General features: G+C 36.4%; 4 protein-coding genes, 1 non-coding gene and 1 pseudogene across 5 annotated transcripts; 3 read left to right on the top strand and 3 right to left on the bottom strand.

Annotated features, from left to right (window-relative positions):
* The first annotated feature begins 3,470 nt into the window (after positions 1-3,470).
* Positions 3,471-3,543, top strand: TRNAE-CUC. Its single transcript has one exon. It is a non-coding gene; the product is annotated as a tRNA-Glu (tRNA).
* A 128-nt stretch (positions 3,544-3,671) lies between these two features.
* On the top strand, positions 3,672-5,778 carry LOC17896562 (cellular nucleic acid-binding protein). Its single transcript, XM_006302602.2, has 4 exons — positions 3,672-3,727; positions 4,186-4,367; positions 4,847-4,939; positions 5,038-5,778. Exons 2-4 carry the CDS (start codon positions 4,225-4,227, stop codon positions 5,567-5,569), a joined length of 768 nt encoding a protein of 255 aa, XP_006302664.2. The 5' UTR covers positions 3,672-3,727; positions 4,186-4,224; the 3' UTR covers positions 5,570-5,778.
* A 949-nt stretch (positions 5,779-6,727) lies between these two features.
* Positions 6,728-7,270, bottom strand: LOC111832185 (annotated as a pseudogene).
* Positions 7,271-7,916: 646 nt separating this feature from the next.
* Positions 7,917-8,586, top strand: LOC17895577 (glycine-rich RNA-binding protein). The gene is given in 2 exon segments (XM_023788300.1): positions 7,917-8,226; positions 8,228-8,586. Coding segments are annotated over 2 exon segments (525 nt in total). The 5' UTR covers positions 7,917-7,950; the 3' UTR covers positions 8,477-8,586.
* A 1,379-nt stretch (positions 8,587-9,965) lies between these two features.
* Positions 9,966-11,627, bottom strand: LOC17896235 (B-box zinc finger protein 21). Its single transcript, XM_006302488.2, has 3 exons — positions 11,348-11,627; positions 10,838-11,245; positions 9,966-10,546 (listed from the first exon to the last, which is right to left on the bottom strand). The coding sequence occupies exons 1-3, from the start codon at positions 11,537-11,539 to the stop codon at positions 10,169-10,171; spliced, it is 978 nt and encodes a 325-aa protein (XP_006302550.1). The 5' UTR covers positions 11,540-11,627; the 3' UTR covers positions 9,966-10,168.
* A 7,970-nt stretch (positions 11,628-19,597) lies between these two features.
* On the bottom strand, positions 19,598-21,221 carry LOC17895866. The gene is given in 5 exon segments (XM_023788556.1): positions 19,598-19,687; positions 19,779-19,907; positions 19,944-19,953; positions 20,016-20,872; positions 21,168-21,221. Coding segments are annotated over 5 exon segments (1,140 nt in total).
* Between the last annotated feature and the right edge of the window lie 333 nt (positions 21,222-21,554).

The following is a 21,554-nucleotide window of genomic DNA, read 5'->3' as shown; positions in this document are numbered from 1 at the left end:
TGCTCGCCGATTATATTAACTAAATTCTGTTCTCATCCTTCGAGGTTGATTAGGGTTTTTATTCGAATCTGTTGTATAGTTTTCTTTAAAATCGTAATATTTTATCTTTTATTGTCTCCGCTTTATGGGTTATCTTGACACATTCTCCCATTTACTTGTCCCAATTATCTTACATCGAGCGTGTATAGTAGGCTTTCAATCCAAGTTGTTAGTATTGGATTTATATTAACAAGCAAAGCTCACACGTACGAAACACTCAACGTGTTACTTCATGCACGTTGTCAAACAGTACGATAGAAAAGAAATCACTACTTTTACATTATAATAATATAAAGTTAATCATCCCTGAGTTTTGTTGTAAAACGTAGGTAATCGTTCTTTATATAGTAAAAACATATAACTGACGTTTTGTAGATCTTGTACAAAGAAATGTTGATATTATATTATACGATATATATATTTTCTTTTTGGTAAAAGATTGTATCGATATATTTGATTTAGACAATGTTATATCAAAGATATTTTGCATTACAACATTTTTATCATGTTTATAAGAGAGACATCAAGCAAGGTAATCAAATTCCCTTTCCCTTACGTTTTTTTTTTTCTTTCCGGTTTGTTAGGTTATGCTACGTTTAATATCTGCAAATTTGATCACAAAACTCTAAATTTTTCTTCAAATGAAAAAAAAAAGAAAAGAGGAAGTACGAAAAAGTACCACGATCGTTGGTTATTGAACCCGTGAATCTAGAAGAATAAAAGAAAAGGACATCAAAGCTGAAACTTCACAAGGGTAAAAGGAGCGTTGTTGTTGTACCCAATGATCCACTAGTGAGTAATAATATTTCCTATTACTTTTATATAGATAGAGAGAGAGATGAATAAGTTAGTATAATTAAAGAAAAAAAACAATGGTAAGTATTCTCGTAACACGTACAACCTAACTTCTGTCCACTTGGGAAAACCATATACAATGAATCTTTATAGTAATATTAAAATGCGTCAAAAACAAAATGGAAAAACAAAGAAGCAGAGGGAAGGGGTCGATGTTTCGGACCACAAAACCAAAACCAAGAAACTTGTCGTAAGTCGTAACCAAAGTGGAGACTCTCCAACTGTCTCAACTGACTCACATGCTCGCTCGCTCTCCTAAATTACTCTTCATGCGTTTCTCAACTTCTACAATTTTAACCTTCTTTGGATTTCAAGATCTATATCACTTTCACTAATCATTGTTACAATATTTTCCATAAAAGTTTTGAACTCATTTGAATGAACCAATATGTATAATCTATGTATATAGCTCCCATTCATATCAAGTCAAAACTCACATACAGGACTGCTCACATAGACGGATATTGCTAAACGGAATGTTGGTATGTTTTCAAAATCAAACATCAAAATCGTATCATATCAAATTGTACTATTAATATATTTTTAAATAATTAAGTAGTCACGTTGCCATCTTTGTGAGTTGGTATCGTACGTGGTCCATTTTTAAAAAAGCTTATATCATTTTCTTGGGGATTTAAAGCTAAAAGTTATCATCTAAAAATTATCAGCAATATGTGCGACTGAAAGTTTGATAAATTATTGAACAAGAAAACTTTTCTGATATAAAAAAAAATTAATAGCTCCAAGTTGCAAGTGTTAAATTAGCTCCCTACCCCGAAATTAAATTATGCAAATTAACTTCTCCTGCGTTCAACTATCTCGGTGAGGCTATAATACACTTATGCACGTGGTTTTATCGTTTTCTCTGCATCCATAATAGCCACCAATTTTTTTTTCTTTTTGGCTTTGAAAATTATGCAAAAGAAATACGTATATCGCTAAAAACCCAAATGCGCACACAATATTATGTATAGGAATTTATATAAAATTTGTTTGCATATATAAACTTCATTTATTACAAAACTATATCTAGAAACAAAAACAATTTTTTTGCGTAAAACTCGGAAGGCAAAGATATAGAAAAAAAGAAGTGAATAACATTAGTACATGAGTGTGAGACGAAGACAAAAACAAAACACAGTGGAAGCCGTGACGGGTTTTGTTGTTTGTAGTTTGTACAATATAACAAAGGATCGAGCCTGATTCATGAATAGTAACCAAAGCGGCATCGTGTGGATGATGAGACTTAAATATATAAGGACATCATTTTTTATAAAACAGGGATGGATAGATAATTATATAAGGACTTGGAAGGGTGTCTCGTTCGTACAATGACAGTACTCGAACCGGCTACGGCTTCTCGAATTTAATATATCTGCATATTAATCAAACACATGCACATGCAATAGCCGTATACTTTTTTTCTTCTTGTGGTGCTTTTTTCGTCTTATTCCTCAAATTCATTTCACCGCATCTCTCTTCTTATAGATTTTTTTTTCTTTTTTCTTTTTAAATAATCACAGCAAAGTTTATCTCTTTGAAATGTAAACAATATAGATGACAAAAATATCGACGCTATAGGATTTACATATGATACACGGTATAAGAAACTGTTTTGTTATGTTATATGGTATAAATATACAAACCAAATGGAATAGTCTAATTGTTTGTATATATAAATATGTCTTGCACAAAAAAAAATATCCGTATAACATCGTCCATGCAAAAAAGCACGTATACGTCTAAATTAATGCTATAGGATGACATGTTGTCCAACCAGTATACGACGTAACTTACAACATTGATATATATAACACTTTTATGGGATGCTTTTTTCTTTTTTTTTCTTGTTATGTTTGTTTGGTAAATAAGTAAGTAATAATGTCTCATTTGAAAATGCATTGAAACGGGGCGATGACGGAACAAGGTTCCTAACGAACTGCGAATCTCATCGTTAGAATGAAACCAAACTCGCATGTTCCATCAACAAGATTGGTCACATGAAAACTGAAAAACTTTTATTGTCTTTGTAGAGAAACTAATACCGATGCTGATGGGTCCCTTCAACGGCGGAGTAGTTGGTATAGACACAGAATACATAAAGGACCATCATGTTTATTTTCAAGCCAATTTACAAGACACAACTACCATTTCATCAATTTCTGCCCTAGCCAGTGTTCCCTTTTTTTCAATATACTAACTACGACAATTATTATATGTTTGAAAACAATTTTATAAGAGACCAAGAATTAAGTTTCTGCCTAACGAATATACATTAACAACAACCCAAAACGATTCTCCTAATATACTATCAACCACCCCTATATATATGCTACATATATACAATATGCTTTTTCTTAATTATAAAAGTAGGTACACACATCATTTGAATTCACCTTTTTTTTTTTTCTTTAAACTATATGAACTTTTGTTTTTGGAAAGTAGAAACCACACGATATTTATACATGGGGAATCTCTTTTTTGGTTTTTATCCAGAGAGAGAGCATATGGTTTTTATGAACTAACAGTTGTTAGACTATAGGGTTTATAAATATATAGACGAACTTAAACACAAATCCGTTGTAGTCTAGCTGGTCAGGATACTCGGCTCTCACCCGAGAGACCCGGGTTCGAGTCCCGGCAACGGAGTATTTTTTTGTTTTCGTTTTAATTTAAAAATAATTGGCAGATTTAGAAGCCCAACGTAATGTTATTATTCGGCCCAGTAGAAAAGGCCAAGCCCGAATACAGGTATGGAGGGATAAATATATATATAGATTTATTGATTACTCTCGCCGGACAGGATTATTTCTCGGCCAAGTTTCTAGCTCAGGTTCGTTGTCTTCTCCATCCTCCTCCTTTTATCTTAATTGTTTTAAGGATTAATATTTGTTTTTGCGCTCTTAAGCTTTCCTCAGATTTAATTTCATGTTGTTCTAGCTTGGGGTGGTTCATACTCTGTTGTTAGGTTAAAAATTCCGATTTTTAAGATCTGTTAGGATGTACAGGACGATGTGATAACGTTGAATCTGGTTTATAGTAGTGGGAAAGCTTTGATTTTTTGTGAAACCCATTAGGTTTATGAGGCTGTGGAAATTTCTGAAAGTGGTTTGGGACGATGATGCAAGAAATAATTGGTGTTACGGAGTCTGGGGGGATACTCAGATCTGATCTGTTTGTGGGTTTGTTGATAAAATTGTATTGCGGGAAGCATTTGGAGAGTTGTGTTGAAGAATTTGATGTATGGGAGTGTGAAGGAGGTAATGTTGGTGTGTGGTTGAATGTTGGCAGGTGTTTGATGTTAAAGTTGTCGTTGTTTGGGTGAGGGGAATGAGTTCAATGAGCAGAAGCAGAAGTCGGAGTCGGAGTCGTGATCGCATTCGTAGTCGGAGTCCTAGAGACAGGAGAATGAGACCTGAACGGATTTCTTACCGTGATGCTCCTTCTAGAAGGGAGCCACGTCGTGCTTTCAGGTCCTCTTTTGTTCATGTCTTGACCCTTTCTTCACTATTAACTATTTCTGCTCTTTTCGCTCTCGACCCCAAGACCATTGCTTCTCTTCGATAATCTATATTAACCTTCTCATACTAACCGTTCTAGAGGTTAAGCCGCAATCCTATGCTTATAGAAGAACTTAGCCAACATAGAGGCTTATCTTAATTATGACTTTGACTTGCTGAATAACTTCTCTGATCTAAAGCCTTCTTCTGTCTTCTACTCTTTGATCAAGATGGTCTGATTAGACTAAAAACTGGGTCAACTTCAGGTTTTTCTTTCATTGTTTGTCTCCGGTTGTTTCTTTGATTAAATTGATAGTGCGTTTTAGGTTGGTTTTAGACTTTTAGTTCAAATGTTTTCTTGCATACATTCTTTTTGGATGAAGTTATATTCCATTCAATGAGGTGACATGATTGTCACAATTTCTTGATGTTGTTGAAATCATTTTGTTCAGCCAAGGAAATCTCTGCAACAACTGCAAGCGACCTGGTCACTTTGCAAGAGACTGTTCTAATGTTTCTGTCTGTAACAACTGTGGCCTTCCGGGGTATATATGTCCTCCCTTACTTAATTACTGAATTTCCTCTGTTTTTACGCATTTCCATTATGGCTCCTTGAACTCTCTCTCTCTCTCTCTCTCTGCAGGCACATTGCAGCAGAATGCACAGCAGAATCACGGTGTTGGAACTGTAGAGAACCGGGCCATGTAGCCTCAAACTGTTCAAACGAAGGAATCTGCCACTCGTGTGGCAAATCTGGACATCGAGTGAGAGACTGCCCTAACTCGGATTCTCGTTCAGGAGACTTGAGGCTCTGCAACAACTGCTTTAAACCGGGGCATCTCGCTGCTGACTGCACAAACGACAAGGCGTGCAAGAACTGCAGGACTTCAGGTCACATAGCACGCGACTGTCGTAACGAACCGGTTTGCAACATCTGCAGCATTTCGGGCCATGTTGCTAGACAATGCCCAAAAGGGGATACCAATTACTCTGACAGAGGAAGCAGGGCTCGAGGTGGTGGTATGCAAAGAGATGGTTTCAGCAGAATGGGCAGAGACAGAGACAGGGATGGTGTTGGTGCTATGATAATATGTCACAATTGTGGTGGCCGAGGACACATGGCTTACGAGTGCCCATCTGCTCGAGTCGCTGACCGTGGATTCCGCCGGTTCTGAGGTTCTAGAAGTCTACCAGTTGTAGTTCCATTCTTCTTCACCCTTTTATCTTTTGATTGTGCTACATTGTTGTTTTTTCATGGTTTTTGTCTATTGGAGTGAATCAAAGACTGGTTTTTTTTGGGAAATTTGAGACATTGATTGTGTTGTATGAAATATTGAACAGTTTAGTGTGATGCAATATTATTAGAAATCAAAATTTTTGATTATTTGTTTTCTCCCAACGTTGAGTAAATGGAGATACGATGTAGCCATGTAGGTTTGAGTTAAGTTTAAGGAGGACAAATCTCGTGCATGCAAAGTATATGTCTTTTGTAAGCGATCCGTTCAGTCAAACTCCATTTATTAGGCGATCTAGTACAAGACTTGTAGATTACACAAAATTCGGAAAAGATAACATTATATTAAACGATGAACTTGCTTGTGGGGAGAGAAGACGAGAGATGGTCCTAATAATCTATCTACAAGTAGATGAAATGAAATTGGATAACGTAAAAGGAACCTATAAACAAGCCGTACCTAATACTCCTTAAATACCAACTTGCAGAGCATGAAATGGCATGCGAGTTTGTATTTGTTTTGGTTTTATATGGCATGCGAGTTTGTATCCAGTTCATGCTACTATAATTATAAAAGATGTAGAGAGACAATGAGTATAATAATTTGTAAATGGAATGAATTGTTTTACACTCTTTCTATTCGTTGTTTTTTTTATATACTCATATACATTGGTAAAAAGAATAAAAAATTTGTTAGTGACATTATCATTGCGTAAGTTTGCTTTTGTAATTTTTTGTAGAAAAGAAAAGATGTTCATTGAAGGAGAAGACTTGCAGAATTGATTGGTGGACTAGCCTACTACCACCACTAGTAGTGTTACTTAAGGGATCTCATATGTTCTTGTACTAACAATATTATAAAACTCCCTAAAATATGTTAGTTAAACTATATAGATAAGTAACCTATTCATATGACAATCAAGAAAGTCCAATCTTATAGTATAATGAAGACATAAATAAATGTGAAATATCTCGTCTTTATAAGAAACCTTTTGGTGTTGCACAAAAAAAAAGAGTTAATTATAAATAAGGCACTTTTCTTAACATATCCTTTCGTTTTAGCTATTTTCAACAGTTCTTTCTAAAATAGGTACTCAACCAGTGTAAAAAGTCTGTTCTACCCTCTTCTCAGATGATGTTAGTTGATCACAATCCTCGGCGATTAAGGAAAGAAAAAATTAAAGAAAATTGTGTAATAATCCCCAAACTAATTAAGGGAATTACCATCCACCGCTTCCACCTCCGTATCCTCCTCATTCACCACCACCGTATCCTCTTCCTCTTCCTTCACGTCTTCTACCACTGTTGTATCCTCCGCCGCCACCTCCTCTCGAGTAACCACCTCCGCCACCACCACCGCTGTATCCTCTCTCGCGTTTTCCACCGCCACCGCTGTATCCACCGCTTCCTCCGTTGTAACCACTACCGCCTCCGCTGCGGTATCCACGCCACCACCTCTACGGCTGCCTCCGCCACCGCTTCCTCGTGATTGAGCCTCGTTGACGGTGATGTTATGTCCATCGAGCTCTTGTCCGTTCATTCCTTCAATCGCATTCTTCATTGATTTCTCATCTTTGAAAGTCACGAATACGAATCTCCTTGGCCTTCCGTTTTCACGGTCGTTGATAATCGATTGAACCAAAGAGAAAACAAATCAAATCAGCAACACTATCTAACGAAGTTGAACAAACACAATACAAAAATTGAAACAGACTGTAATAGATGGCAAACTGTTTAAAATTGGTTTGGGTTGATTAAGTTGCTATTAGGGTATAGTTTTATCTCTTTACAGACTTGTGATACACCATGGCTTGATGTTTGTGTGTAGGTGACAAGAAGGACAAAAATGTCATGAACAAGAGATTTTTGCTGAGCTGTACGTGACTACTGTATTGAGGTCCTTCTTCGAAAGAAAGGAATCGAAAAGTGCCCATTTTGTTAATATTCCCAAAAAAAAATGCTAAAATACTTTGTAAAATATACTTTTGGTCAATATGGGTTTGTACTTTGTAAAAGACACATAAATTAGTAATTGAATGTTTTTTTTTTATACAGAAAAGGCACATAATAAGTTGTCAAAAAAAACATAATTATGATATTCTTCTCTCTTCTTAATTTTGAAGACAAAAATCGTTATTCTTGGTAGGACCAAACCTAACGTTCTTTGGTTAGAAAGGACCAAATCTATCTGTCAATATGAATTTTCAATTTATATATGGGGACAACAAAAAGCAAATGCACTATAAATAGAGGGCCAAAACGAAGCTATCATATCAAATCAAGCAAAAACAAGTAGTCACTTACAAACTAGAATCAAGAAAAATGAAGACAACCTCTTCATTGGTGGTTATGGTGATCTTCCTGATCTTAGTAATCTTGCAAAATAACCAACTAGTGAGTGGGCATGTCCGTTCCACTGATCAAGACACGGTAAAGAACAACAACAACACTAATGATACAAACAACACAACCACGGAAGTACATATCAAGGACAAGAAAAGAAGTTACAGTGGAGGAAGCGGAAGCTATAGATGGGGATGGGGTGGAGGCGGCGGCGGCGGTGGAGGAGGAGGGGGAGGTGGTGGCGGAGGAGGGGTGGGGTGGCGGCAGAGGATGGGGTTGGGGAGGAGGAGGAGGCGGAGGAGGATGGTACAAATGGGGTTGTGGCGGGCCTGGCGGCCGTGGAGGGAAAGGAAGAGAAGGAAGAGGAAAGTTTGTGAAAAGAGAATACGCAGAGTGCAAAGGGAGAGGAAAATGCAGAGGTAAGATATTGGAATGTCCTCAACATTGCGGAGGTTTTTGTTTTTACGACTGTCTCTTTCTCTGCAAACCTCATTGCCGTCGCTAGCTCTTGAGATTTATCTTACAGTCTCTTCGGTGTGGGTTTTGTTTTTGGTTTGTTTGATTTAATTCTTGCGGTTTTCTTTCTTACTAATATTTTTTGGGTGCTTCTCGAGTGATGATGACAAAAAAATAGACAGGATACTGATTTTTTTTTTGTTTTTTTTTTTGGAACTTTATAATGAACTAAACGTTCATAAAAGAATTCTCATATGAGAGTTTTCTTTTGCCATTTTAATTTCCAGTGTAAAAGACTTTCTTTTTGTGCTTTTTATAATGAACATCTTTTGAGAGAAGTCTGTGTTGTTTTAGTGTGTTTGAACGCAAGGCCTGTCTTGATCAACCGTAAAAAAAGAAACTAGTAATCAACCTCTATTTTAGAGTACGAATGTATGACAATGACTGACAATGACCAATGTACAATCTCTTGATTATTTTTGACTATATATCATTGGATCACAGTAGCTTAGTGTTAGTGAGTGTTTATATGAAAGTGGAAAAGGCAATATATCCAAAATATGAGACCGTAGAATAGAGCCTTCTCTGAAGCATTTATGACTCAAACTTTAATCATTCATCTTTTTCGGCATAATTATGGTGCCGGTTCATGTAATCAAAAGTTTTTTTAGATAATGCCTTCGCCAGCACCCAACAAAACACTCCAAAGTCCAAAACTCCAAACAATGAGAAATACTAAAAAGTAAAAAACCCTATGAAAAAGGCTGAAGGTTTAACATTTTTGAAATCCAACATAGGCCTATATATTACTTAGGCCCGTTTAACACAGCTTAGTAAAGGTGACGTTTATTTGTTCTTGTTCCTTTTTTTCCCATCTTTCCGCTTACCAATAACTATATTCTTATCAGTGTTAAACCAATTACAGTTTGCTAATTAAAACGAGTAGAGGACGTGTCGGTACTATTGTTTTGGCTGGCTGCCCTGATGATGTGTCCTTACTCCTTAGTCATTAGTCATTAGTCATCAGTCATCAGAGCTCTGGAGGCATATTCACTCAGAAACAAAAATATGCCGATGGTGATGGGCACGTTATTGCGAATTTGTCTCCATTATATATATATATATATATCTTCTTTTACTATCCTTCATTGTCCAAATCTAATAATTCCAACCAAATCCAAGAACAATCCTTTCCCCATATGGGCTATGGGGACTCAAGAGGCAGAAGTTGAAAAAGACTGTCCTCACATACTAAAAATACATATATACCACTAGATTTCATTCATCGAATTTGGAACTTACTTTATATTTGACCTACCTTTTTCCCTTGAGAAAGCAAATACTAATAATATCGATGATAATTGAATAAATAACTTAATTTATCTTTATATTATGGAAGCAAAACATAAACAAAACAAAACAAAACAAGTCTTTGGAGAATTTCAACAAAACAAGTCATAGGCTTCTTTTTGTACTACAGAGGATAAGTAAGAACATTTTGCGTAAACGAAAAGAGAATATTTATATTATTCTTTTGATCCAAAGAGAATATTTATATATATATATAGGATTATTACAAAGATTAAAACAACAAAACCTCAATCACACTCAAATTTACAAAAGACATAACAAAAAAGAGATGCTAGTTCTATCAAGATCGAAGTTGAAAGAAATCAAGTAGCAACAAACGAACAAACAAACAAACAAACAAAAAAGAACCCATGTAGGGGAGATTATAAAATTACCAGAAGGATCTAGATTTTTTATTAGAAGAAAGAGGAGGAGGATGAGTAAAAGTAGTAGTAGTAGTGATCTGTGGGACAGTGAAGCCACCATCATCATACCATCTCTTGTTGTTCTGTCCTTGTTGTTTCATGTTTTGTATTGGAGTATAAGAATGTACTTCTGGTGATGTTCCTTTGTTGTACATACCAAACTGTATATTGCTGCTGTCTTGAGAAAAGTAGTGATTTGGGTATGAAGAAGGAAGGGTTTGTGGAATCTGAGGGACCCAAATCCCTAAACTCTTAGATGGAAGTGACACTGTATTGTTGTTGTTTCTCTTAGTGCTGTCTTCTTCTGCTTCCACATATGGCAACACTCCATCATCATCACCACTCTGCAATCACATAAAAGAATAACCCACCAGATAAAGAAAACAAACCATCTATTTTCATAACTCTAAGACAAATATACCCAAAAATATGCAGAAGATCTCTCTATGTACATCTCTATAAAGTTTTGCTACTTTTCTTTGTATCTCAATTAGATCTGAAATGATAATGATATTACACCAAATCTTGATCCAACTAATCTTAGGGGTCACTGAAGTTGCTAATAAAACACCAAATCTTGATCCAACTAAACTTAGGATCTTTAATTCTTTATTGATCAGCATAGATGAACAAACCTTAGAGAATCCAAAAGGAGGAAGGGAGGAGTCGAGAAAGTCCTCAACGTGCCAACCAGGTAAGGTGTCGATCAAATACTCTGAAATAGTACTTGTAGATCCCCACTGGTTCATCGTTGCATCTCCAGGTTGGATCTTGGAGTTGTTGCTCTGAGGAGGAGCTGGGAGAGGTTTCTTGAGAGGAGGATTAGAGATTGATGATCCAGGAACAGAGCAATCTTGGCTGCTTGAAGAAGAAGAAGTTTCTGAAGTGGGTTTGTAAACAGAAGATGTAGCAGAGAGCTTAACCCCTGTGAGAAGAAACCTATCGTGTTTCTTCGTGTGTTCGTTGGCCGCGTGGATCGATGAATCACAATCTTTGCATAAAATAGCTCTATCTTGTTGACAAAACAACAGAGCTTTTTTATCCTACATATGACATATCAATCAAAAAAACAAAAAAAAAACAAGAAACTCTCAGATCAACGGAGTTAGACATAAACCTATGTCCGAAGTAAGTTAGAAAGGTACCTGACAGATGTCGCAGAGAGGAGATGAGTTGTTTGAGGAAGAAGGATAAAGGAGAGAGAAACGGAGATGTTTTGAGGCGAGTTTATTAGCGTGGTGGACTCGGTGGTCACAGCCACCGCAGAGAGACGCTTCGTCGGCGGTGCAAAACACCGACGCTTCTTCTTTGTCGCAGACGTCGCACCTGATCTTCATCAATCGATTTGATTAAGAGAGAGAGGGAAGTAGTTGAAAAGGATAGGAGAGAAGATGTGAGTTTTTATGGAGTTTGTGTAATAAGGAAAGAGAGAATATGTGAGTTATGTTTATGTTAAGAGGGTGCTTATGTAATATCATCTCAACTTTTTTTTTTTTTTTCTTTCTTTCTTTCTTGTTTTCTCAATCATATCTCTCTTTTTTTTTTTCACATAACAGAAATGAAAAAACTATTTCTTGTTTTATATGAAATGCCCATGAAGTAACCTTCAAAAGGATATAAAATATAACTTAGTTTAAATTATCTTTTCTTTTCGTTTCATAACGAGATCTTGACTGAGAGATGTAGTAGTGCCCATGATAGCTCCGTAGTTCCCTCAGAGTATATATTTTAACTATCAAATTTTCAGTAGAATATGATATTATATTACGTATTGAAATAAATTAAAAGGTATCGTGTATTCGTGTTATACTTTTTTGTATCTGTTTTTTTTTTTTTTTTGTTAAAAATGAAAATTATGGTAGACGTATAACTTTTTTACATACTGTAATCAAATGAAACAAGATCAAACGTAACGTCGCACCTGACGTATGAGTGTATATAAGACTTAAGTGACAATACATTAGATCTCATTCTGTCTTTTCATATAATTTTTGTTTATAACGAGATTCTATAATAGATTGTGCAAATCTAACAACATTTAGTACATATCCAAAGTCCAAATGAGGAACTGCAAATAGAGGGGTGTATGTAACCGCTTCATTTCTTAGCCGATTGGTCTCTTGTTTATTCAAATTTATACCATCTATATTATAGTTCAACTAACTATAAATAGAGGATGTATAAAGATTAAACATAGTTGTGGCCTTATGATTCCAATTTTCGGCTATATGTTAAATAGTTGTGTAAGCCATCTCGTTATATGTTTGCAAGATTCTTGAGTGATCTTTTTTTACATAGCAGATTAAGGTGGAAGCAATTGAGAAACTTTGAATTGGAAGTTTGGATAGTGTGAAGCGCCGGTATCAAGCCAAGTTGACTTGTGGGGAGTTTTTGTTACATAAGTAATTAAACAGAAAGAAAAATATGTCTTAGTTAGTGGTTTCCTTTTTTGACAACGTAGAAAGGTGAAGAAAAAAAAGATTCACCTTTATTTAATCTTTTTATCTTTATTTTTCCATGTTTTTATCATGAATTCTAAAAGCTTAGTCAATCATAAGAACTAAGATGTCCAATATTTTCAATTAATCACAGTTCCACTTCCACATTGCCGTTTCAAATTAATAGATATGGAAGGAAAACCATATGTCATTTTATTCATTTTAATACCTTTCTTTATTTTGTTCTTCTTTGGTTCATATCAATTATAATTGTTAGCATACATATAAATCTTAACGAGTTTAGATAAACCATTTTTGGGTTCAGTTTAATAAAGTACTGGTATTCTTAAAGCAAGCAGAATTTATATTTTTTTTGTCGACAATCTTTTATATTAAGCTTTGGAATATAAATGTTCGAAGGCTTAAATTAAAAAACATAACGAGATATAGATTGTTATCAGTTTTTTTGGATTACGAAATCTCTAGGTAGAAAATAGAAACAACAATGCCTCTTCTTTTTTCTTTCCCATGAACCTTGATTGGTTTCTATGAAGATATTTAAGGACGACTATAAAAATCTAGAACCACTATAAAGTTATCCAAATATTATAAAGCTTATTTTATTTTTCAGGAATGAAATCTAGTACCTTGTAATTTACTAAATTACAACCCTCAGAAAAAGCAGCAAATTAAAGAATATAAGATTCGCTAATTATCTAAAGGCGTATGCTAAAGAAACTTTAAGCCCCATATTGAAGCTAGCCAAGTATCATAATAATATTCCTTTTGGTGGAAAGTATCATATGATTTAAGAATGCCACTCACTCCGAGTCTGCGACTACCTTCTGTTATCAGATTTTTTTTTTTTTTTTTTTGTTAAAATTAAAAGGCTGTCAATTAAAATACACAAATGAAACACAAAAATATGATGTTTAGATCATATAGTTTTTGAAAGTAAAAAGAGTAGGAGATCATGCAAACAAGCAGGTTCTAATAAGGGAGAAAGATATAACTAGTCAAGAGATTTAATCCTCTAGTTATTTTTGGATCTTTTTGTTATCATTTTCATGCTCGAAACTGAGAATTTAACCACACATAAAAAGATTTTGTTCAAAAGAAAACACACACAAAGATGTGTTCGAAACTGATATTTTGTAATGTCTCCCCCTGACTAAATGACAGTTTAAACTACTAGTTCAGATAATCTAATTGCTAAGAAATTATTAACAAATCAGTAAATTAGAATAACTTGTATTAGGCCTTAACCTTTTCTGCTATATGCTAGAGAGATATTTTGGAAGGAGATCATGTAGTAGTGCAGCAGTGTGAGATTTTGATTTTGTGACAGCATTATAAATTAATCAAAGTCATTATCAATATAATACAAGCAACTATGTGAACAGCGTCTAACGCAAGATTACTTTTAGTAGAATAGTTGTAACCTAGTGATGTGAGCTAGGGAACAAATGGGTCCGATCCTCAAAGTTCTCATGTTTATTTTTGGCAAGTGGATAATCATGGCCAAAAATGCATTTAAATATCATAAGCTCACGGCATAACAATATTATTGGGTCAATACCATTATTTTTCTTTTTCCTTTTCTGATTAATCCAAATTGTTTGTTGTTATCAATATTGGAAAGGCTGGATGATGATGTTAATAAATCAAAAGAACTAGGTGATGTTAGGTGTTTTCGTGATGTCAAATATATTCATTCATCATTTCATTGTATTGATATTAATTTCAACAGACAACAATATAGGAGATAAGTACATATATCTAGTTAAGATTGTATTCTACTATATTCCATAGAATATCTCTCCTGTATATTGATAGTTTAGATCTCCTCTTCTATGTATATATACATGCTGTACTACGATCATATTCAATACACAACAATACAGTTCTCTATTATCTATATGGTATCAGAGCTCCTTTGTTAAAACAACAACATATCCTCTTTTCGTTTTTTTTTTCAATGGCGAGCCCTCCCCCTTCTGGTTCTACCAGTCTCACCAATCCCGCAGATCCACAATCTCCGCTCACTGCTCTCAACATGGTGAACATCACCAAACTTGGCCCAACCAACTACCTCACTTGGAGCATTCAGGTCAAGTCCTTATTAAAGGGCTACGATCTCGTCAAATTCATTGAAGACACCTCGCCTCCACCACCAACAACCAAGGACAACGGCGTCGACGTGCCGAACCCGTCCTTCCTCGCTTGGCAGCGCCAGGACAATCTCCTCTACAGTGCTCTCATGGGCACCATTGACACACCGCTGCAGCCGCTCATCGCCACATGTGAGACAACTCACAAAGCCTGGACCACACTCGCCGGTACGTATGGGAAACCATCACCGACCTTCACGTATGGATAATCATGTACAAAACCTCTAGAACTTGTTATTTTCGTCATTTGTCATTTTCGTCGATCATTTCACCCATTACATTTGGCTTTACCCTCTCCGTCGCAAATCCGATGTTCTTGAAACGTTCACTCGCTTTAAAAACCTCGTCGAAAATAAACTTCACACCAAGCTCATTACTCTATATTCTGATAATGGTGGGGAATATATTGCCTTAGCCAAATACCTAGCCGATAACGGGATTTCACATCTCACTTCTCCTCCTCACACACCCCAACACAATGGTTTTTCGGAAAGACGACACCGTCATCTTGTTGAAACGGGCCTTGCCCTTCTTTTTCACGCATCCATTCCTATGTCCTATTGGAGCTATGCTCTCACTGCTGCTGCCTACTTGATAAACCGAATGCCAACCTCTACTCTTGCCAATTCCTCTCCTTTTGAATGTCTCTTTCAACTCACACCAAATTACACCAAACTGAGAGTTTTTGGTTGTCTCTGCTATCCTTGGCTTCGCCCCTATACCCATCATAAGCTTGACGCTCGCTCTGCCCCCTGTGTTTTTCTTGGTTATTCTCAGACACAAAGTGCATATCTCTGTCTTGATCCTTCCACCAAACGTGTTTACATCTCCCGTCATGTTGAATTCCATGAATCTTCTTTTCCCTTTAGCAATCTCCACACCATAAAACCATCAGCTCCTCAATCTTCTCTTTGGTTCCCTTCCATGTTTCAGCTCTCTCGCCAATCTTCTCCGTCGTCGACAGTACAGTCGCCCCTAGGCTGTGATCCTTCGCCCTCATCACCGGAATCTTCAGCTGCTGCAAATGACATCACTCCGTCAGCCACAGTCACTGCTTCTCCTTCTGGGCCGAATTCAACCCCTGGTGACATCTCTGCTTCTGGGCCTGCCACAGGCCCATCTCCTGAACAGAATCAACACAGCGGCCCAAATCCGGAGCCCAACTATCCAATTCCAATTTCGGAGCCCGTCTCAGCTGCAGTTCCTTCTTCCTCCTCATCACCGACGAACACACATCCGATGGTCACCCGATCCAAAAACAACATCGTGAAACCAAACCCCAAACTCGCGATGTTAGCTGCGTCTGCTCGTGAGACCGAACCAACATCTGTCGCACACGCCCTGAAAGATGATAGGTGGAGGAAGGCAATGCGGTCCGAAATTGATGCCCAAGTGAAGTTTCAGACATGGGATCTTGTTCCCCCGGATCCGTCGTACAACCTTGTTGGCACGAAGTGGGTCTTTCGGATCAAACGGCTCCCTAATGGTGATATTGACAAGTTTAAAGCTCGATTTGTGGCCAAAGGTTTTCACCAACGTCCGGGTGTCGATTACACAGAGACGTTTAGCCCTGTGGTTAAAGCAGCAACTGTTCGTCTTGTTCTCGGCCAAGCTGTTGATCGAGGTTGGGATCTTCGCCAGCTCGACGTTAACAACGCCTTCTTGCAGGGTAAGCTCACTGAGGATGTTTACATCGCCCAACCCTCTGGTTTTGTTGACCGAGACAAACCCGACTATGTTTGCAAGCTCAACAAAGCTCTTTACGGTCTCAAGCAGGCTCCTCGCGCTTGGTACAAAGAGCTCCGCACTTTTCTTCTTCAGTCCGGCTTTACCAACTCTCTTTGTGATGCTTCGCTCTTTATTTTGCTTCGCCCTTGTGTTATACTTCTTGTGCTTGTGTATGTTGACGATATTGTGGTCACAGGCAATAACTCCAATGCCATTGAGCGCTTCATCACTAGCTTCGGTCAACGCTTCTCCCTTAAAGACATGGGTGCTCTCAGCTACTTCCTTGGTATTGAGGTCAAACGCACACCAACAGGACTACTTCTTACGCAGCAAAAGTATATCACAGACCTTCTTGCTCGTACCAGTATGCTAGACGCCAATCCTGTCTCTACTCCTCTGTCTGCAAATTGCAATCTGCATCTCAACTCCGGTTCTCCTCTGCCTGATGGAAGCTAGTATCGGACTGTTGTGGGCAGTTTGCAGTATCTCCATTTTACACGCCCCGATGTAGCATTTGCCGTCAACAAACTCTCCCAGTTCATGCATCGTCCCACTGATGTTCACTGGCAGGCTGTTAAACGGGTATTGCGTTACTTATCGGGCACTCGGGATCATGGTATTTTTCTTCGCCGAAATAATAACCGGAATCTCCATGCTTTTTCTGATGCGTCTTGGGGTAAAGATCAAGATACATATGTATCAACTGGTGCCTACATTGTTTACCTCGGCTCTCATCCCATTGTTTGGTCATCTAAAAAGCAGAAAACTGTTGCTAGATCCTCGACGGAAGCTGAGTACAAGTCCGTTGCTGATACTGCATCCGAACTATGTTGGGTGGTTTACTTGATGAAAGAGATAGGGCTCTCTCCGTCTGCTCAACCGGTGATATACTGTGACAATGTGGGTGCTACCTATCTCGCCGCTAATCCGATTTTTCATTCACGTATGAAGCATGTGGCTATTGACTATCATTTTGTACGTCAACTAGTTGAATCAAAGTTTCTTCGTGTTACTCATGTTCCTGCTGAAGATCAACTTGCTGATGCTCTCACCAAGCCACTCCCACAACCGCAACATGAGTTTTTGAATTTCAAGATTGGGCTCTCTAACGGTCGCTCATCTTGCGGGGGCGTATAGGAGATAAGTACATATATCTAGTTAAGATTGTATTCTATTATATTCCATAGAATATATCTTCTGTATATTGATAGTTTAGATCTCCTCTTCTATGTATATATACATGCTGTACTACGATCATATTCAATACACAACAATACAGTTCTCTATTCTCTATAAACAAGACTTCTTTCATATCCCAAAAAAAAAAAAAGAGTTACAAGAAGAAGAAGTCAAGACAAAAAAAGAAGAAGAAGAAGTCAAGAAGTGATGCAAAAAAGAAAGAGGGACAATACGTGGTTAGTTTCGTCGTAGTGTCTCTCTCGTACGTTGTTGTTTCGAAGCTCCACGCTTAAGACTTCGATTAGGCCACTTCAGCGGCTGGAGACAGAGCAAGTATCCTTACACATATGAGATGTCGCGAGCATTAGCAATAATAGATTTTTCATGCTTCTCTCTTAATTTTTTTTTATTTTTTTTTTTGCTAAGATTGTAAATATCATATAAATGAACATGATGGCTTTATATAGCTAAACCAATTTCCTTGTTTCTTGGCAAAAATTAGATAAAAAAAAAACAAAGAAGCAAACGTTCATAAAAATAGTAGTTCATCTGATCCAAAGATCCATCAATTTCTTGAAACCCAGTGATTGTGAAGAAGATTATTCCTTTGCTTCCAAATGGCATTAATGGTTAGCTTGGGTGATATCCCCATTTCGAAAGAAAACGAATACTGATATTCACATATTAGATATAGAGTTACTTCTAACGAAAGTAAAACAAACAAAAAAATATTAGATATCATATTTTCCAAAACCCTTAACTACAAACTAAAAATTTCAAGGCTGAAAAACATATCTAAAAAACACTCTTTGTTTGTTTTACTTTCGTTAGAAGTAACTCTATATATTACGTTTTAATTATTCTCTTTTGTCAAAATAATTCACAGTAATTCGATAACAGAAACTATTATATTTGTAGTTAAAGGTATTTATATATTTCTCGACCAAAAAAAAACTATTTATATAGTTGGCCGAATAAAATAAAAGGGTATTAGTTGGATCTGAATGGGCAGAAGGTGGGCGGGGGAGCACAATATCGAAACCTCACGATTTATTTTACGTTCTCTATTAAACGAATTTAATGATTTTCTTGGACCACTGTATTGAGAGTTTTCATTAATTTAAGTAACGTATATGAATATGCCCCCAACAACATTATTTGAAAAAATATATAGAAACAAAATTAATTTTCACACTATACAATATAGATATATAACGATAATACATAGTGTGTTTTAATATGTATATTGTTTAGTGTATTGTCAACATGGTTTGATAATTCATTATATGAAAAACACTTAACATTTAATTAGCACTCAAAATCTTATGTCAATTATAATTTTTTTTCCACTATGAATTATTCTATAATACAAGAAGTACTCAAAAAGAACAAAACAAAAGAGAATAGTCGTAATATAATTAATTAGCATCTTGGGTGCACTTGTATTAATTTATAGTTATTATAATGGCACTAATAATTCAAACAAAACTAAAAAATATATCGTCTAATATAACACGTTGGATAATATCTTTACTTCCCTCATAGGAAAAAATATCTAAAATAAAAGGGGTTGGGGAGGTTTTGTATATTTACATCAAAAACAAAAAAAATGGCCAAATCAATCAGCATCTCTCAAAATCTCCACTTCACTGGCCATGCTTTTGCATCAATTCACCTCATCGAATTGATTCAGATTTATATGTTTTTCTCTCCTCTTTTTTTTTTTTTTTTTTTATGTCACTGTTTATTTGACCATTTCACATATGACTATGACTAATGCTATATACTGTATAAGAAAACAACGATAAAAGATACCAAACTGACGTGTTAAAGTTTTGATCATCATATACCATAATGAAACTCTTTAGCTACATCCTAGTCATATATGTATGTTCTCATTTGAAATTCGATTTAAATATCTCCCCACTGCTTTCGCATTCCTCTCGAATATGAACGACTTCTCTCGTATCTACAAAAAGAAATAACATATCATCAGTTTCGGTTATTTGATCATTAACATTGATACATATATAAGTGAACTAAATGAAAACTAATTTTACCTGGATTAAGCAACTGTTCTTGAGAGTGACAACTTCTCCATGTTCAATTTCTTCATCGTTCATCTATATCGAAAACTTACCAAAATTTTTCATTTCAAAACATTCGTCTTGCTTCAACTTGATTAGAGCCTGGTTCCATTGAAATCCAACCAATCAAACTCACACTTTTATTAAACTCTCCAATCAAAAAAAAAAGCACTATTATGTTTATTATTACGATGAATAAGGTTATATCACCTGTCATCGAGAGAATCTTGTCTCTTGACTGGAGGCAGAGGTGGTTTCATATGCTTCCTCGATGATGTTGAAGGATTAACCGAGTTTCGAGCTTTAGGATTGTACAGTTGCAGGTTGATATCATCGTTATCTGGAATCTCACTGGACTCACAGTTTAGAACACATATGATAACACCGTTAATGATTTCTGGATGTGGATCCAATTCACACAATGGAATAGCCCCAGGACGATCAGAGACTGCTTGCTCATGTGACTGTGATGTAGCCTCGTTAAAAGATGTATTAGGTTGTTGGAACAGAGGATCTTGAAACACTTCTTGAAGCATAACATGGTCTACTGATGTTGCTGCTTGTGTAACATCACAGTCTTGAATCTGTTCATCGCTGATGTTTAACATCTGATCCACCATTCGGTTATCATCATCATCATTACCAAACAATGTTGTATGAAAATCATCATCGTGAGGGGATAGCATAATGTCAGGGAAAGTTCTCTGAAAAAGTTCAATGTCCTCAAGCTCGAAGTTAAAATCATCATCTTCACCAAACATAAACCCTTCACCTTCATAAGGATGCTCATTGATGGCATTGTTATTGAGCTTAAGAGACTCCTCCAACTCCAAACGCCTCTTCTTCCGCGCAGTGTAGTACTGATTTCTGACTGGTATTGAGTGATGATAGTGACCTTGCGGAATGAGTTGAGCTTCGTATTGGATCTCAAATCCGACAGAAGAAGATAGAGATGTAACCTTGGGATTGTAAAGAAGACAATGCCATCGATCTTTAAGTTCCGAAAGTGTAAATTTCCGAGAGAATCTCACCGCTCCTTTAGCTAGCGTCTCTAGAGACGTTCCATCCTATTATACAATCAAAAATTTGTATTGTCAAGGATTAGTAAACAGGACAATCATAAGGATATCAATACAATCAAGTCTCGATCAAGAAAGAGTTTTATGACTTGGGACACAAGTTTGTCAATCATCAAACAGAGAAGAGCCTTAAACGCTCTGGGGTTTCAGTACGAGATTCAACAACATCTCGTACTCGTACGAGAACAAAAATACAAACATACAAAAAGTAGAAAAATCGAGAAATCGAGAAGTTTATAAAATTAAAAATCAAAATTAGGGTTTCGTGAAAAAGAGGGTAAACCTCGAGTGCTTTTCTGAGAAAGAAGTCATCTTCAGGTAACCATTGAAACGCCATTAGAGACGCGAAGCTTCTTCTATTAAGCCGACTATATAAAATCTGTGTAGAAAGGAAAATACTATTTTGCTAAGAATCGGCACAGAATCTTAGTTCTCTAAAACTTACCGTATTTTCAGCTAATTAAAAACTCATAGTCTTCTCCTATTACGTTATGGTTTCTTGTTATAAACTTAATGGGCTTTTAATCTGGCCCATCAAGATATTACCAATGTAACTTAGCCCGAAATAGATTCCATGCAACAAATCCAACTCACTTACTTCTACTGAAACTGACCGACTATGGTAGTGCTATCAGATTCGTGAAAAGTCTACATATCTTATAATAAAAGA

This window comes from Capsella rubella, unplaced genomic scaffold (assembly GCF_000375325.1).
Source record: "Capsella rubella cultivar Monte Gargano unplaced genomic scaffold, Caprub1_0 scaffold_2, whole genome shotgun sequence".
Lineage (NCBI taxonomy): Eukaryota > Viridiplantae > Streptophyta > Magnoliopsida > Brassicales > Brassicaceae > Capsella > Capsella rubella.
The sequence above is the reverse complement of the archived record's forward strand: the minus strand, read 5'-3'. Positions and strand labels throughout refer to the sequence as shown.

Bases quoted from the DNA above. Each gene is read 5' to 3' on its own strand.
- LOC17896562 (XM_006302602.2), top strand. From the start codon at position 4,225: ATGAGTTCAATGAGCAGAAGCAGAAGTCGGAGTCGGAGTCGTGATCGC. The intron at 4,368-4,846 runs GTCCTCTTTTGT...CATTTTGTTCAG, and splicing joins GAGCCACGTCGTGCTTTCAG to CCAAGGAAATCTCTGCAACA. The intron at 4,940-5,037 runs GTATATATGTCC...CTCTCTCTGCAG, and splicing joins AACAACTGTGGCCTTCCGGG to GCACATTGCAGCAGAATGCA.
- LOC17896235 (XM_006302488.2), bottom strand. From the start codon at position 11,539: ATGAAGATCAGGTGCGACGTCTGCGACAAAGAAGAAGCGTCGGTGTTT. The intron at 11,246-11,347 runs GTACCTTTCTAA...TGTCATATGTAG, and splicing joins CTCTCTGCGACATCTGTCAG to GATAAAAAAGCTCTGTTGTT. The intron at 10,547-10,837 runs GTTTGTTCATCT...ATGTGATTGCAG, and splicing joins CTCCTTTTGGATTCTCTAAG to AGTGGTGATGATGATGGAGT.